Here is an 18,782-nt window from a genome sequence, read left to right as displayed (position 1 = left end):
CTAAACTGGGTGGTTCCCAAGACACGTGTCATCAGAGAGCACTTAGAAAAGAACAACCTTAACTTCAGAAGCTCATAAGTAGTGAAAGGATTAAGATTTTTTAATAGAAGTAATTTACAAATCTGTTTAACTTTCTGGAGCCAGTTGAGATATATATATATATATATATATATATATATATATATATATATAAAAAAGTTTTTTCCTGGATAACCCCTTTAATATAGTGACAAAACATGGCTGTTTCCTCCAGAAACATTGCCCCTCTTATCCATGTATCGCGATTTAAACCTGTGAACTGGGCTGACATCACAATACAAACCTGTGTACCCCAATGGCGCTGTTTTTGGGGAAAAGGACATATTTTATTCTCATCATGCAGCAGCCTTAAGGGTGCGTTCACACGCTATTTGTTTATGCGGGGTTTCTGCTGCGTATTTGAAAGTGGGCGGGCTCTTCTCGGCTGTCCGTAGCAGATTTTCCACGGAGGAATTTCCACTGCGGAAAATGCGCCGCAAGCCCCATTGAAGTCAACAGGGACTGTGGCGGATTTTCCGCAGCGTAAATTCCGCCATGGAAAATTTGCTACGGACTGCCGAGAAGAGCCCGCCCACTTTCAAATACGCAGCAGAAAACCCGCATAAACAAATAGTGTGAACGCACCCTAAAGGTCACTTGCACTGCCTAATACTTTTTATGGTTACGGTAGAGTACCTGGTGTTGCCCGGTCTTCGTCTTAAACCTTGGGGGAAAAAAAACGACGACGCCCTCGTCCTCACATCCCATCCTCATATCCTGTCTATATATCCTGTCTTCATATTTAATCTTCATATCCCCTCCTCACATCTCATCCTCTTACCCTGTCCAAATTTCATCTAAAAATGTCCCATCATTTGGAAGTTATTCCAGAATATACTTTTCCCATAGACTTGCATGTGACTTAAGACAACAACACCCCCCCCCCCCCCCCATCCTTGCAAATGGGGGTGGTTAGGATAATTTTTACTTTGTCATACACATTAGAAAAAAAAATTTGCAATTTTTTTCAGCAAAACCCGCATGGAGTGGTGCAGTTGACCAAAGCAACCAATTAGATGGTTTTTGTTGTTGTTTTTTTGTTAAAAAGGTTTCTGAAAAATAAAATCAGCAGTATGATTAGTTGCTAAGGGCAATTACACTACTCTTCCTCTACACAGGTTTTGATAAATTGCCCCCCCCCCCCTACTTTCCTCTCTTAAAGCTTTTACAGCAGCCATATTGGTTGTGGTCCAACCTTCCTAGAAACAACTTTACAGAAAAATAACCTGCAACTTAAAAAAAAAAAAAAGAATTCAGGGTAGTGAGAGAGGGCTCTTTAAATAATTTGGTTGCAAAGGTAAATTTACAATAAGGTTCATAGTATTCAGGCAGACAATATATTTAACACAATGGAGAATGAAAGTCTGATCTACACCAGGGAATATGGAGAGTTCTAGTGACACCTGGAAGTTTTGGGAAAGTTTGCAGTCAAGACAAAGATAAGGAAAAGGGATTAGGAGATGGTATCAGCCTGAGAAGGTTAGTTTTGACTCATTGAGTAACACAATAGGCATTCACTGCACTCCTTACCTATTTTATCTGGATAAAAGCCTTTATATAAACAGCCCTGGCCTTGGGCCTTTGACTCATGGACATTGACTGCAGAAAAGGTAATGAATACCTATGGTGACAGCCGTCCTGTATATACAACAGTACCATATCTGCTGTGATAGGAAATTTAGAGAGAATATTTGAGAGCATTAATGGCCAACCTTGTAGAGGGGAATCGGCTATTGTAGGTTTATGTAAACGCTGATGGGCAATCCGTATAGGTTCATTGGAGGCCTATGTGTTCTGTATAAGAGCAGCTGGTGGGTATAAGATTTTACATGATATAGTTGTAGATTTGTGCCCAAATGTATGAACATCGGCTGAACCCCTGAACCCCCCGGCCTTTTATTTTATATGTATTAAGGTGTCCAGACGCTCCCCCGATGGCAGATGCTAGGGAAAAGAAGCTTATTCCCTTCTCCACACTGAAACACCTATATTCTTGGTCAACCCACGGAGAGAGGTCTGGAGGCATAGCTGTTGGCCGAACAAGAATTTTGTCAACAGCTACCTAAAGTATATGGCCTTTTTTGCTGCCATGGTAAGAAAAGACAAGCTTAAACAGATCTACCCTATTGGAGCTTTGTGGAGAGAGACTCTCTGAAGTAGACAATGACTCTGTTACTGTTTGCAATCAAAGCCCCTCTTCGTCCCCCAGGGCAAGGCTAGAGATAAACATAGTCAGATAGCAGATACTGTTCACCAGAAGAACCTGCTTGGCCACACTCTGTCAACCATTAACAAGCCGGAGCCCTGTGATTATAGATAACCAAAATCATGGTCTTATCTTCTCTTTGGCTTTATCGAACTTCCAACAATAAACCTAAGAAATATCCTAATAATAATAATAATTTATTAAAGGGGCCTTGTGGCCTCTTCTGACCTGTCTATTTAAAGGGGTACTCCCACCCTAGACATCTTATCCCCTATCCAAAGGATAGGGGATAAGATGTCTGATCTCGGGGGTCCCGCCGCTGGGGACCCTCGCAGTATTGCATGCGGCACCGACCTGTTTTTGTCCGGAAGCGCTGGAGGGTCTGAGTCGCGACTGACCAGCGGCGGGACCCCCGAGATCAGACATCTTATCCCCTATCCTTTGGATAGGGGATAAGATGTCTAGGGTGGGAGTACCCCTTTAAGTAAATACTTGTATTCCTTATGAAATAACAAATTTTGAGCATCTTTTCTTATAGCTTTGTGTTGTATCATTTCTCTGTCGTTCCCTCAGAAAATGTATGAATAAATTGACAGCTGGTTGTTTACCGTTCCTCTCTATCAAAGGGGCACGTCCCTATTAGCAGCTAAATAACTACCACCCACAAGATACAACAGTGGAGGGCTGTAGGTTTGAGACCACCGATCCAGTCTATATGGCCAGTTATAACAACATATATGGAAATCTACTGTACATTAGAGGTTCTGGTGCAGATCCCCATGTACTAACCCAAGATTTCTACATTGGGAAACCTATGCGCTGCCATTTGGGGCAGTTACACTAACATTTCTTCTCTTAATGACTTGGCACTCTCCATGTTTTTCTAAGACTCATTATCCTGGGTGTTCTTTGTGCCCCCTGGAGAGTAAAAGCCAAGCGTTGACCCCAGTTATTTTTCTATTAGGAAAGGGTGACATAGGAATTTAGTAACTCGCCCACTGTACTGTATCCACATTTCTCCACCATTTACTGTATTCAAGGTCGGAAGGCAGGAAGCCGAGTGCCAGAAGTGTCGCTGAGATTTACGGTGGAGACATATTGTGCTTTGAAATGCAGACACCTTGAACAAGTGTTAGGGGGTTTGTAGGTTGAATGCAGTCCTTGAGTTTGTCAATCTGGGACAGGTCGTAATATGCGGGGACAAGTACAGGAACTTCATTTAGGGAGCTTCAGCGTTAGCTCTCGATGTCTTTACCTAGTGGTATATACTACATAAGCAGATGTCCTATATACATATCCTGCTCCAGACAACTCTACTATTAGGTCCTATAATGATAAACCAATCACAGACTGTCCTGCTGCTGGAATCTCTAGACATAATCTGTAATCTGTACAGAGAAGCTGTGGAAAACGGTCTCCATAGCCTTGTAATAGAACCTGTCAGGGGAAGTCAGGGAGAGTAGCGCTCAGCCACATGCTTTCCATGGCTCTGTTTAGTGATCAGTTGGGGTCTAAACACCCAGATGCCGACTATTCAAAACATTGTGATTTTTTTTAAAGGGATATTAAAGTGGTACTCCACTGGAAACCTTTTTGTTTTTAAATAAATTGGTGCCAGAAAGTTATACAGATTTGTAAATCACTTAATCACTAATACTTATCAGCTGCTGTATGTTCCAGAGGAAACAGGTTCTTTTCTTTTTGAATTTCCTTTCTGTCTGACCACGGTTCTCTCTCTGCTGACACCTCTGTCCATGTCAGGAACTGTCCGGAGCAGGATAGGTTTGCTCCTGCTCTGGACAGTTCCTAAAATGGACAGAGGTGTCAGCAGAGAGCACTGTGGTGAGATAGAAAGGAAATTCAAAAAGAAAAGAACTTCCTCTGAAACATACATGATAAATTCCCCCCTGCCCCCCAAGACTATACATAGTTACATATGTGATTGGTTTATACACTATTACATTACACTCCTTTCTAAGACCCTGGGTGGAGTGAATACACTAGAGGGAATTCACTAATAATGTCTAATTCTTAAAGGGGTTATCCAGGAAAAAACTTTTTTATATATATATATATATATATATATATATATATCTCAACTGGCTCAAGTTAAACAGATTTGTAAATTACTTCTATTAAAAAATCTTAATCCTTTCATTACTTATGAGCTTCTGAAGTTAAGGTTGTTCTTTTCTGTCTAAGTGCTCTCTGATGACACCTGTCTCGGGAACCGCCCAGTTTAGAAGAGGTTTGCTATGGGGATTTGCTTCTAAACTGGGCGGTTCCCCAGACACATGTCATCCGAGAGCACTTAGATAGAAAAGAACAACCTTAACTTCAGAAGCTCATAAGGACTGAAAGGATTAAGATTTTTTAATAGAAGTAATTTACAAATCTGTTTAACTTTCTGGAGCCAGTTGATATATAGTTTTTTCCTGGATAACCCCTTTAAACTGTGTAAATTTAGACAGACGATCAACAAGTGAGCCAGATTTATTGTAGGGGCTCAGGCTGACTGATAAATCTGGTGCATCTACAGACTGTCTAGTCTAAGTTTAGAATATTATTTGGCCTACTTTAGGTGAAAATAGTGCACCAAAAATGTTATCTAGTGACATTTGTAGTATATGTTGTGGAACACACGCCCGGCTGTAGGTTATCCAGCGCCACCTTGTGTCCATCATGCGTACGTACTGCTTCTGCTTACATCGCTCGTTCCTCAGAACCTTGTAGCTAATTTCAGAATTAATTATTCTCTTATCAATCTTTATCATCTATGATTATTGCAATATTTTATGTTATGTCAATTTATGTGCATTATTTTATGTGAGTTATGCAAAGTTATTTATGTTTTTAACTTATTTTTATTTATTTTTCATTTTATAGCAATCCGAGAAGATGGGATGCCGGGTGGAAGAAACAAGAGCATTGGTCCTGTACAAGTAAGCAAAATCTTTGACATGCTTTTCCGTGCTTTCCAATAATATGAGTTGTGGGGGCTGACTCCTGGCACCTCTCCACCCACAGTGATTAGTATAGAGCAGTGTTTCCCAACTGGGGTGCCTCCAGCTGTTGCAAAACTACAACTCCCAGCATGCCCGGACAGCCTTTGGCTGTCCGGGCATGCTGGGAGTTGTAGTTTTGCAACAGCTGGAGGCACCCTGGTTGGGAAACGCCGGTATAGAGAAAGAACAGAGGCACTGACGGGAGTGTTTAGTGTTTATCCAGTCACAGCACCATCCTTACCATTGTGACCGTGCCTGGTACTGCAGCATAAACCATTTAAGTGGACATGATTGAGAACATATGAGCTGCAGTACCAGGCCCAGTCACACCCATATGTACGGCATTATGGCTGGATAAACAATAATGTGTATGTTCACATCTTATGGATTTACTTATGACAGATATGATGTCTGCCGGTGTAGCTTCCGCTAGATGTGCCAGCAGATCCACACAGGGATTAGTCCTAGTCAGTGAAGCTTATCCTGGGCCTTTCCTTCTACAATCCATACACATATACAAAAAAGAAAATGGAGTCATTTACAAAAAGTATATTTCTCATATATAAATCTTTATTAAATACTCAGATAAAACATAGGAAGGATTCCACCCAAGCGGAGACAATAGGTGTCACTCAGGCTGCCATAATAAATCTATGTAAAAAATCATGTAAATACAAATAAATTGCCGAGTATACTGCAAGGCCAAATCACAATATTAAAAAGCACATTACAAGTAGAATCCAACAGTACAAGGCATAAAACATGATATATTACTAGAGATGAGCAAACTTACAGTAAATTCGATTCGTCACGAACTTCTCGGCTCGGCAGTTGATGGCTTATCCTGCATAAATTAGTTCAGCTTTCAGGTGCTCCGGTGGGCTGGAAAAGGTGGATACAGTCCTTGGAGAATCTTTCCTAGGACTGTATCCACCTTTTCCAGTTTACCGGAGCACTTGAAAGCTGAACTAATTTATGCAGGATAAGTCATCAACTGCCGAGCCGAGAAGTTCATGACGAATCGAATTTACTGTAAGTTCGCTCATCTCTATACATTACCACAAAGTAACAGGACAGGTACCAGAGCGACACCAACCCAACGCTGGCGTTTCGGCAAATGAAAAGAATACACATGCTCTTCCTTCTCTTTGGTGCTTCTTGTCTGCAATGGTGAATCTAAAGTCCTTCCAATGCTTGTGAACAGGGTAGCAAACCCCTTATTCACTTGCATCAGAGGTGTATTGCGAGCGGATTTGATGTAGATTTAGTTACACAATGTGTATTCTAGTCCTTATCAGATCCATGATGTGTAACTCAGTACTCAAGCATGTGCCTTTGCCTCTTCACTCTGCTAAGTCTCATCCCCCAGCAGCTATATGTTATATTAGGCCATCACTAGGTGGACCCCCACCAATCATAAATGAATAGCGGCGTATAGGTCATTACATGCTCTTTATAGTATAGACTGCTCTGTTGAAAATAGTCATTGTTTGCTGCTGAGTCACTTCTAAAGGCATTTGTGGAATTTATCATTGCAATGTAAAATAAATCGCTGTGTAATTGTATTAGAGTTGACTCTACCTGACATCACAGGAAACACAATGCTCGTTACCTTAATTTAATTCTCTCTAATATTTCCCATCAGATTTCAGATGAAGAGATTGAAAGAATAATGTCTGGTCAAGAGTTTGAGGAGGAAGCCAACACTTCTTGGAGTAACAATGGAGACAGTGATCACAGCTCACCGGGCAATGGAGTATCTGAGAGCAACCAGCCTTCCCCTGTATCCACACCCTCTTCAAGGTAACATAGACTTCACAGGGGACATTTGGAGCATTGATGGCAGATAGGGTTAATGTTTCTTTTGATACTGACCTTGATGTCCATGTCCTTACAGTAGATCAATGGAGCTAAATGGATTCACTTCTCTACGGGACCAGTATTTGGGGACCCCCGGACCAACGCACTATCAGTATCTACCTCATCTTTTTAGCTACTCTGCTCATTCTGCTTTGATCCCATCGCAAACACGAAGCCTAGACCCTCAGTCACACACGCTTATTAACCAGCTTCTAGCGGCAGAAGATATGGAACCACTCAACACCCCAATGCTGATTGAAGATGGGTAAGTGGGCCAAATGTAGACATCTATGATGGCAGCTATCACTGTTTATGGTAATACATAATCTAGTGTTTCCCAACCAGGATGCCTCCAGCTGTTGCAAAACTACAGCTCCCACCATGCCTGCTGAGAGTTGTAGTTTTGCAACAGCTGGAGGCACTCTGGTTGAAAAACACTGACATAATCAGTTCCTCAACTAGTCTCCTAGTATGTCTGTTTTAGTACAGTAAAAACTTGTGTTCTCTATAAAAGAACAATGACGGAACATCTTTTCTTGGATCTCTATGTTCTACCACTCCAATAATTAAAGCAGTCTTCCAAGATTTTCTAAAATTTGTCTACCGAAACCTGCATAAAATAAAAAGTACATTTTTTTAATGTAATCCCACCACCACTGGCCCACTGCAATGATGTTATATACATTGATCACATGACATAGACATTTTAAATTAAATAGCAGGGTAGAAGGAAATTACTGAAGAAATTCTATCCACCCACCCACCGTTTCTCCCCTTTATAATAGGACTAAACGTTGAACCCCCTTTATGTGTTTGTCACTACACAGCTGTGCTTCTGAGTGACCCGGCTGGGTTGGGTGGCCTGAGAGCACCTCTTTACATAGACAAACTCATAAGGGGATGCAGCGTTGTGTCCTCGCATGTAGTGGAACTCCCACCAATCAGAAAGTAATAGCATATCCTAGTGATATAACACAAATAAAAGAAAAAGGACATGGACGCACAGGAACATCTTGTGCATTGATCTATTGTTTCTCGCCACATTTGCAAACATCAGGCAGTTAGTATATATTTTGATCAAACTCTTTAAAGTGGTATTCCCATGGAAATTTTTTTTTTTTTTTTTTTTTTTAATCAACTGGTGCCAGAAAGTTAAACAGATTTGTAAATCACTTCTATTAAAAAATCTTAATCCTTCCAGTACTTTTTAGGGGCTGTATACTAAAGAGAAATCCAAAAAAGAAGTGCATTTTCTCTGATGTCATGACCACAGTGCTCTCTGCTGACCTCTGCTGTTCATTTTAGGAACTGTCCAGAGCAGTATATGTTTGCTATGGGGATTTTCTCCAGCTCTGGACAGTTCCTAAAATGGACACCAGAGGTCAGCAGAGGTGGTCATGACGTCAGAGGAAATTCATTTCTTTTTTGGATTTCTCTTTAGTATACAGCCCCTAAAAAGTACTGGAAGGATTAAGATTTTTTAATAGAAGTGATTTACAAATCTGTTAAACTTTCTGGCGCCAGTTGATTTTAAAACAAAAAGGTTTTCACGGGAGTACCCCTTTATGCCCACTTGCTATTTCATGGCCACCTGATTTAAGTGGGTCCCTAACTTAAAATGTTGTGGGGCCCACCACCGCAACACCCATGAACATACAAGGAATGATTCAGTGGCTTGGTGGCCTCATTACTGCCAGACCTTGCCCCCAACTCTGGGCCACGCCACCCAACAGAGACAGTGCCACAGCGACAGTGGGCGCCATACATCACCAAACCAGTTCATATGAGCCCTTCACCTCACCATGTGCTTCCAGACCGGGAAACGCTAGGTATTAACCCATCTGCAGTCTCCTGCCAATTAACAATGGCTGGGTGGAGAGCTGGGACCAAGGCAAAACAATAAAAAAAAATGAGGGGGACAGAATACAACTGTAAAACAAATTTAGAAAACAAAAAGACTTGGTCACTCATCCCCATGTTGTACACTGCTCTTTTGTGTCTGAGCACAGTTACAAAAACTAACATTAGGTAGTTAGGACACATTTTGTTCATACTGTATAAGCCCACCTGCTACTAACTAGAGATGTTCCATCTCTTTATTGGATGGGAATATCAACAAAAAAAGCTAAAAACATTCTGTCAGCCAACATCTGCCACTAGTGCAGAGTTTCCCAACCAGTGTGCCTCCAGCTGTTGCAAAACTAGAACTTCCAGCATGCCCGGACAGCCTTTGGCTCCCTGGTTGGGAAATTTTGCACTAGAGGGATCACAGGCACTTACAGTCTATTGTGTTTTTATTGAGTTCAATGTACAACAATATACATTAAGCCACTACACTGCCTCCAGTGGTGGCTGCAGCAGATAATAGGGCCCCCACTCTACTCACAGTGTTCCTCAATCAGTGGCACTCCAGCTGTTGCGAAACTGTCAGCGCATAATGGAAGTTGTAGTTTTGCAAAAGCTGTAAAGCTACATATTGGGGAACTCTTGTCTAGTGTAATCACAGCTGCCAGTTCTCAGTTTTACCACCAAATTATATAATCTGAAATGAGATTTGGAGGCTGAGCCTTGACTGTCAATTTAACAGCGATGGGAGGGGGGCGAGGGGCTGAACCAGCACTTCAGGGGCTTGAACAACTAATGAACAACTCCTGCCCAACACACATCACCTTGACATTGTTAGCCTTGTACATTGTAATTCATTAATGATAATTCACATTATTCCTTATTCTTTTCTATTAAATTGCAGGTAGAAGTATAGAAATTCTGTAAAGTTCTAGTATTGGAGCACACTCATTAGCATAGCGATTCAAAGAGATTCCACAATGCACTCTTCCCTTCCTGGAAAAAAGAAATGATTTAAATTTATAATAGAATCTCAATAGGCAAGAAAAGTAGAAATACATTTTATTACAGAAAAACAAGGAAAAAATTAAAACAGACTATACAATGTGCCGCAAAGGCCATTTTGTGCCAGAAATGGTCCTGAATCATCCATATTTAATGAAAGGAATGTATAATGCCCCTATTTACCTTTTGAATCTACATAGTAATCTAAGGAAATGAAGTCTGTTGAAACACCCGGAGTACCAGACACCTTACAGTTTGGACCCTAAAAGCTTAGAGGGCCACAATAGGATATAAGCAAATCCTGTCTTCCTGCAGATGAAAGTGCTGGGGACCAGTCTTAGAAATTGCCTTCCCCCTCTTTCACCCAGTTCTTAACCCTCCAAGGAGATATCCAGTGCATAGGAGTGGTGACCCATACATACATGCTTTGAGCACCTCTACATTTTTGCTAGATAATGGAGCCACAAACTTCAGCCACCTTAATGCCACTCACCTTCTGCTGTGTCCCTTTGGGCTAGGAAATGTACCGTACTTAAAGAAAAACTGTCTTCAAACTCGACACACAACCATTGTGGCATCAAGCCAAAAAAGCATGCCATCTCTTCACACCAATGCTCATCCATTGTCATTGTTCGCAGATATAAAATCATTTAGGAACTATGTAACATTATTACTTCACTTTGTTCATTCTGTATAAGGCTGGGTTCACACTATGTTTTCTCCCATACGGGAGCGCATACGGCAGGGGGGAGCTAAAACCTCGCGCTCCCGTATGCCTTTCTATGCGCTCCCGTATGTCATTCATTTCAATGAGCCGGCCGGAGTGAAACGTTCGGTCCGGTCGGCTCATTTTTGCGCTGTATGCGCTTTTACAACCGGACCTCAAACTGTGGTTGACCACAGTTTTAGGTCCGGTTGTAAAAGCGCATACGGCGCAAAAATGAGCCGACCGGACCGAACGTTTCACTCCGGCCGGCTCATTGAAATGAATGACATACGGGAGCGCATACGAAGGCATACGGGAGCGCGAGGTTTTAGCTCCCCCTGCCGTATGCGCTCCCGTATGGGAGAAAACGTAGTGTGAACCCACCCTTACACAGTTTACAGAATGGCACCATTATATATAATACCTTATAATCACTTATAATACCATTGATCAATATTGGGTGGCACCATTATTTATGCACAATATAGCAGTGTTATTGAGGCTTAATTAGATATTATTACTCTCCAAAGTCTGTCTTACAAAAATAGCACAGTGCCCCAATGTTTTACCAGAAGCCATCACACTTTTATCCAGAATTGGTTATGAGAATAGCATAGGAAAAAGTCAAGGTGGTTTTCCTGGCTTTTGATATTGATGACCAATCTTTAGAATCTTCCAGCTATTAAATGTACAGAGCTGGCAACTGTAAACAGCAAGTCATCTACAGGGGGGCCAAGATCCCACGTTGGGGTGCGTTCACACTGAGGAATTCAAGAGGAATTTACTCAATTAATTCCACTTGACTTTATTAATAAATTGGAGCAGAAAAAGTTTGGACCCTTACAGTTTGGACCCTAAAAGCTTAGAGGGCCACAATAGGATATAAGCAAATCCTGTCTTCCTGCAGATGAAAGTGCTGGGGACCAGTCTTAGAAATTGCCTTCCCCCTCTTTCACCCAGTTCTTAACCCTCCAAGGAGATATCCAGTGCATAGGAGTGGTGACCCATACATACATGCTTTGAGCACCTCTACATTTTTGCTAGATAATGGAGCCACAAACTTCAGCCACCTTAATGCCACTCACCTTCTGCTGTGTCCCTTTGGGCTAGGAAATGTACCGTACTTAAAGAAAAACTGTCTTCAAACTCGACACACAACCATTGTGGCATCAAGCCAAAAAAGCATGCCATCTCTTCACACCAATGCTCATCCATTGTCATTGTTCGCAGATATAAAATCATTTAGGAACTATGTAACATTATTACTTCACTTTGTTCATTCTGTATAAGGCTGGGTTCACACTATGTTTTCTCCCATACGGGAGCGCATACGGCAGGGGGGAGCTAAAACCTCGCGCTCCCGTATGCCTTTCTATGCGCTCCCGTATGTCATTCATTTCAATGAGCCGGCCGGAGTGAAACGTTCGGTCCGGTCGGCTCATTTTTGCGCTGTATGCGCTTTTACAACCGGACCTCAAACTGTGGTTGACCACAGTTTTAGGTCCGGTTGTAAAAGCGCATACGGCGCAAAAATGAGCCGACCGGACCGAACGTTTCACTCCGGCCGGCTCATTGAAATGAATGACATACGGGAGCGCATACGAAGGCATACGGGAGCGCGAGGTTTTAGCTCCCCCCTGCCGTATGCGCTCCCGTATGGGAGAAAACGTAGTGTGAACCCACCCTTACACAGTTTACAGAATGGCACCATTATATATAATACCTTATAATCACTTATAATACCATTGATCAATATTGGGTGGCACCATTATTTATGCACAATATAGCAGTGTTATTGAGGCTTAATTAGATATTATTACTCTCCAAAGTCTGTCTTACAAAAATAGCACAGTGCCCCAATGTTTTACCAGAAGCCATCACACTTTTATCCAGAATTGGTTATGAGAATAGCATAGGAAAAAGTCAAGGTGGTTTTCCTGGCTTTTGATATTGATGACCAATCTTTAGAATCTTCCAGCTATTAAATGTACAGAGCTGGCAACTGTAAACAGCAAGTCATCTACAGGGGGGCCAAGATCCCACGTTGGGGTGCGTTCACACTGAGGAATTCAAGAGGAATTTACTCAATTAATTCCACTTGACTTTATTAATAAATTGGAGCAGAAAAAGCATTTTCAATTGACTTTAATTAACTTTCTGTTGTCCTGTTCACACTCAGGAATTTCTACTAGCAGAATTCCAATGCTAAATTCTGTTCCGCCTAAAGATAGAACATGTTCATTCTTCAGGTGGAATCCTTGCGTAAAAGCCCATGGAAGTCAATGGGATTTTTTTTTTTACCTAATGAAATCCAATTTGTCCTGGGTCTTAGGTGGGGGTCTCAGCGTCCAGAGTAATGTGCAGTATTGCTGCCAGATGGGAAGTTGACAGTGCCACACATTTCTCTGGGCTTGTTCTCCTGATTGGTGGGGGTCTCAGCACCAAGACCTAGACATATCAAAACTTTTGACATGCTCCTGTGACATGTAAAAAGTTTTTCCAAGTGACAGTGCCCATTTGTTAGTGATTGGATAATACATCTTTATTCCTGGACTTGGTAGGATTACATTTCTATCTATGCAGCTACTTCTTTGTATTTGTGATTTTGTGAAAAAAATAAAAATCCATTGTTCTCCTAACGTTTCTTTCTCCACCTGCAGGTACAAGGTTACTCAGTCTGAGCTGTTTGCCTTGCTGTGTCGGCTCGCAGATGAGCTCCTCTTCCGTCAGATCACATGGGTGAAGAAGTTGCCCTTTTTCTGCGATCTTTCCATTAAAGATTACACGTGCCTGTTGAGCACTACGTGGCAGGAGTTGATCCTGCTGTCCTCACTCACTACATACAACAAACAGATATTCGGGGATCTAGCAGATGTCACCTCTAAATACTCTCCATCTGAAGATGAACTACATAGGTGAGCGCCCCTAACAATATCTATGCTGTAGCATATTAAATGGACAAATACAAATACTGTTGGCATTGGAAGTTATTCTTAAGGAAAAACATGTAGTACCCATTGAAAAGTTGAAGGTAACCTGACATAAGATTTTAGCAGATATAGAGCATGGCACTGAGTTATATATGGTAAAATCATCGTCCTTACTATGCCTGGGAGACATTCCTGCCAGCAGCAATGGTGAAGATATGAACTTTGGAAGGTGTCCTCCGGTGGTCGTAAGTAGTCCTCTGGGCGGGAGCTATCCTCTTGTAGTCCAGTCTACTCAGCTATCCTCTTGTAGTCCAGTCTACTCAGCTATCCTCTTGTAGTCCAGTTTACTTAGATATCCTCTTGTAGTCCAGTCTACTTAGCTATCCTCTTGTAGTCCAGTCTACTTAGCTATCCTCTTGTAGTCCAGTCTACTTAGCTATCCTCTTGTAGTCCAGTCTACTCAGCTATCCTCTTGTAGTCCAGTCTACTCAGCTATCCTCTTGTAGTCCAGTTTACTTAGCTATCCTCTTGTAGTCCAGTCTACTTAGCTATACTCTTGTAGTCCAGTCTACTTAGCTATCCTCTTGTAGTCCAGTCTACTTAGCTATCCTCTTGTAGTCCAGTCTACTCAGCTATCCTCTTGTAGTCCAGTCTACTCAGCTATCCTCTTGTAGTCCAGTCTACTTAGCTATCCTCTTGTAGTCCAGTCTACTTAGCTATCCTCTTGTAGTCCAGTCTACTCAGCTATCCTCTTGTAGTTCAGTTTACTTAGCTATCCTCCTGTAGTCCAGTCTACTCAGCTATCCTCTTGTAGTCCAGTCTACTCAGCTATCCTCTTGTAGTCCAGTCTACTTAGCTATCCTCTTGTAGTCCAGTCTACTCAGCTATCCTCTTGTAATCCAGTCTACTCAGCTATCCTCTTGTAGTCCAGTCTACTCAGCTATCCTCTTGTAGTCCAGTCTACTCCGCTATCCTCTTGTAGTCCAGTCTACTCAGCTATCCTCTTGTAGTCCAGTCTACTCAGCTATCCTCTTGTAGTCCAGTTTACTTAGCTATCCTCTTGTAGTCCAGTCTACTTAGCTATACTCTTGTAGTCCAGTCTAATTAGCTATCCTCTTGTAGTCCAGTCTACTTAGCTATCCTCTTGTAGTCCAGTCTACTCAGCTATCCTCTTGTAGTCCAGTCTACTCAGCTATCCTCTTGTAGTCCAGTCTACTCAGCTATCCTCTTGTAGTCCAGTCTACTTAGCTATCCTCTTGTAGTCCAGTCTACTCAGCTATCCTCTTGTAGTTCAGTTTACTTAGCTATCCTCTTGTAGTCCAGTCTACTCAGCTATCCTCTTGTAGTCCAGTCTACTCAGCTATCCTCTTGTAGTCCAGTCTACTTAGCTATCCTCTTGTAGTCCAGTCTACTCAGCTATCCTCTTGTAATCCAGTCTACTCAGCTATCCTCTTGTAGTCCAGTCTACTCAGCTATCCTCTTGTAGTCCAGTCTACTCAGCTATCCTCTTGTAGTCCAGTCTACTTAGCTATCCTCTTGTAGTCCAGTCTACTCAGCTATCCTCTTGTAATCCAGTCTACTCAGCTATCCTCTTGTAGTCCAGTCTACTCAGCTATCCTCTTGTAGTCCAGTCTACTCCGCTATCCTCTTGTAGTCCAGTCTACTCAGCTATCCTCTTGTAGTCCAGTCTACTCAGCTATCCTCTTGTAGTCCAGTCTACTCAGCTATCCTCTTGTAGTCCAGTCTACTCCGCTATCCTCTTGTAGTCCAGTCTACTCAGCTATCCTCTTGTAGTCCAGTCTACTCAGCTATCCTCTTGTAGTCCAGTCCATTCAGGCGTAAACCATGCCCCGCAGTTTGATTTATGCTGCAGAGCAGTGACACAGGCTGTCGATCACAATGGGGGGGCGCGATTGCTGTCCGACCAGACAGGACTTAAAGAGAATGGCTCCTGCCCGGGGACTACTCCACGGCTGGCAGGGGACACCCTTTAAAAAGTTCATATCTTCACCAATTGCTGACAGTAGTAATGTCTCCTGGGTGCGGTAAGGAAGGCAATTTTACCATACACAACGCATTGCCATGTGTTATATATGGTAAAATCTGATGCCAGGTTCTCTTTAAGCAAGTTTCTAACATGTGCTTTAATTCCACACTATGGTCAATATCTTTGCTAGCTGGCAGTGAGTGAAAACATTCTCACACAAGTTAATAGGCCATTAGGAATATCATAGCTTGTTATTGTAATGGACTGTGCCCTTTGTGAATAGGAAATGACAAGGAGAGTATTTTAGCATCTGAATGGGAAAATTACTGAATAGGTTTTTTTTTTCTAACATTCAGGAATAATTAACTTTTCACTATAATGTTACTGTCTGTAATTCATTTTGATCAATGCTGTACACCTTTATGGTGTGTTCACATGTACAGTATTCTGCGCAGATTTGATGTGCAGGATTTTCTGCTGCAGATTACAATGTAAACTAAATTATTAAACACAGCTTTAAATTAAATCAAATCTGCACAGTATACGAACGGTAGGGTCGCACGTAACGAATCCGCAGCGTATTTACACTGTGGATCTGCCGGTGACCCATCCCATAGTGTTCCTCCAGCTGTTGCCACCCCCTGCCCTGTCTTACCTCGCCCCCTGGCCTGCTTGCAGTGACAATCCGCCGCTCTGAGCACAGCAGCCGCGATGTCTGAGTACACTGCACATGCGCACGGCGATTCGCAGGCCCCTGTGTGGCTGCTCAGAGCGGCGGATTGCCGTTGCGAGCAGGCCAAGGGTGGGGCGAGATAGGGCCAAGGGTGGCAACAGCTGGAGGCACACTATGGGTCGGGTCACTGGTGGGTCCGCAGCGTAAAATACACTGTTTATCAGTTACGTGTAACCCTACCCTAAGGGCGTATTCACACATACAATATCCTGCGCATATTGTATGCGCAAAATTTGAAGCTATGTTCAGTCAATTGCTTTACATTTAACTCAAGCTCAAATCCTGAGCATTAAATATGTGCATAATACTGTACATGTGAATACACCCTAAGCTTAGGGTCACACATAGTGTATAAAGGCTGTCCAGGCATGCTGGAAGTTGTAGTTTTGCAACAGCTGGAGGCACCCTGGTTGGGAAACACTTTAAGTTATATATCTAATGTGAAGTTATTATTGTCAAAAAATTTTAAAGGAACCCTTCCGCAGCGATCATGTTCCATTTATGATACTCGTGTTTTGTTATGTGGCAGAGGGGTGTACCAAATCCAGAAACAAAATTCAAGGGCTCCAGCTCCATAAAAAATGGTAGTTAAAAATTTTTAATTTTTATTCCATAATGCTTCAAAATCCAAAAAGGACAAAGACAAACATAATGTGCTTTGGTGAGTTAAAAACCCACGTCCACCGACGCGTTTCAAACAATAATGTTCTTCGTCATGACATGAGACCCTCACACTCTGCATGGTGTATATACTGTATATACTGAGGTGTTCACCCTCATACAAACATAGCTCCACCTATTGCAGTTGGAGCTCCTTCCAGCTGGAAGGACTTGTAACAAATTATCCCAGAAGAAAACAAACTTGAATTGTAAAAACAGTACATTCACACAAGACCCAATTCAGCAAAGTTTCAAAGAATCGATGGAAAAAAATCATATTCACTGTGAAAACATCTATAAATATACACTGGATCGCTCCTGCAATCCACGCTCAACGGACAACCTGCATAAAATATCTGGCGCGATCCAGTGTATATTTATCAATGTTTTAACAGTGAATATGATTTTTTTCCATTGATTCTTTGAAACTTTGCTGAATTGGGTCTTGTGTGAATGTACTGTTTTTACAATTGAAGTTCGCTTTCTTCTGGGATAATTTGTTACAAGTCCTTCCAGCTGGAAGGGGCTCCAACTGCAATAGGTGGAGCTATGTTTGTATGAGGGTGAACACCTCAGTATATACAGTATATACAACATGCAGAGTGTGAGGGTCTCATGTCATGACTAAGAACATTGTTCAAAATGCGTCGGTGGACGTGGATTTTTAACTCATCAGAGCACATTATGTTTGTCTTTGTCCTTTTGGGATTTTTTTAAAAAAATTTTTACTAACATTTTTTGTGGAGCTGGAGCCCTTAAATTTTGTTTCTGGATTTCCTAGACCCCTCTGCCACATAACAAAACACGAGTATCATAAATAGAACATGATCGCTGCGGAGGGGTTCCTTTAAAATTATTGTCGAATAACCAAGGATATGGCTTGGCGTTTATCTTCCGTGCTCCCTGCTACAGGACACTCTCTCCATTCAGAATAGGCATGTGGTGAGCTGAAAGTTTTTTCTGTTTAATATTTTTTGCCGAGGGGTCTAGGCTACCTCTACACTTACTATAGCTAAGATGAACACTTACCGTTTTGTTTAGAAATATAGTTGCTGCATAGTTGGTTAAATGGCACAGAACAGCCGTGCCACATTACCCTGTAAGTTACCTCGTCCCTATCACCAAAGTTCAGATATCACATTAAAGTAAATGTAACATTTCTTTACAACTATGATCCCTGGCCTTTGGAGCCATTTATTAACAGAAATGAGCCAGGGTCTTTGCGTTGCATGTATTGGTCCGTCTCTAAATCTAGGCTTATCTGCCTCTCAGGCTATGTAATATGTGCAGTGATTTACGACGTGTGTTTCCCATAATCAGCCCCTTATCAGACGCCAGATTCCAGTGTGATTTAGGGCTGCTTGTGGGTTCACACACAGCTGCACCAGCCTCTAGCCAGCTCCAGAGCACCACTAACAAGCTCGTACACCCAAAAGATATCTGAACCTCTGTATATGTGGCTCCTTTCTAGCACTCCTACACCTCAGGATTCAGTCGGAACACCTCCATTTGTTGGTGACACTGCTCAGCAGCCATGAAAACTCTGAATCTGGGAGAAGTTCACATTGCTATGAACTCCCACTCCCAGCAGAGCTCTTATCTTATCGCCTGCAACAAAAGCTTTACCACAAAGACCAATTCATAGTGTTACATCGGTCTAGTGAGCCTCCGGTCAGTTGTAATGATACATTGATTTATTAAAAGGAAATGTTCAGGATTAAAAATAAGGTTTTAATTTATTTATTTTTCTAAAGCAGCACCACTCTT

General features: G+C 42.1%; 1 protein-coding gene across 1 annotated transcript in view; it reads left to right on the top strand.

Annotated features, from left to right (window-relative positions):
* LOC130346293 (nuclear receptor subfamily 6 group A member 1-like) overlaps window positions 1–18,782 on the top strand; it is a 78,325-nt gene that overhangs the window by 46,263 nt on the left and 13,280 nt on the right. Inside the window, exons 3-6 of the mRNA XM_056554533.1 lie at window positions 5,171–5,226; window positions 6,935–7,092; window positions 7,187–7,414; window positions 13,366–13,620. Coding sequence (XP_056410508.1) covers window positions 5,171–5,226; window positions 6,935–7,092; window positions 7,187–7,414; window positions 13,366–13,620 — 697 coding nt within the window. The remainder of the gene's footprint in view (window positions 1–5,170; window positions 5,227–6,934; window positions 7,093–7,186; window positions 7,415–13,365; window positions 13,621–18,782) is intronic.

The sequence above is a fragment of the Hyla sarda genome, unplaced genomic scaffold, assembly GCF_029499605.1.
Source record: "Hyla sarda isolate aHylSar1 unplaced genomic scaffold, aHylSar1.hap1 scaffold_78, whole genome shotgun sequence".
NCBI lineage: Eukaryota > Metazoa > Chordata > Amphibia > Anura > Hylidae > Hyla > Hyla sarda.
This window is presented reverse-complemented; position numbering and strand designations above follow the sequence as displayed.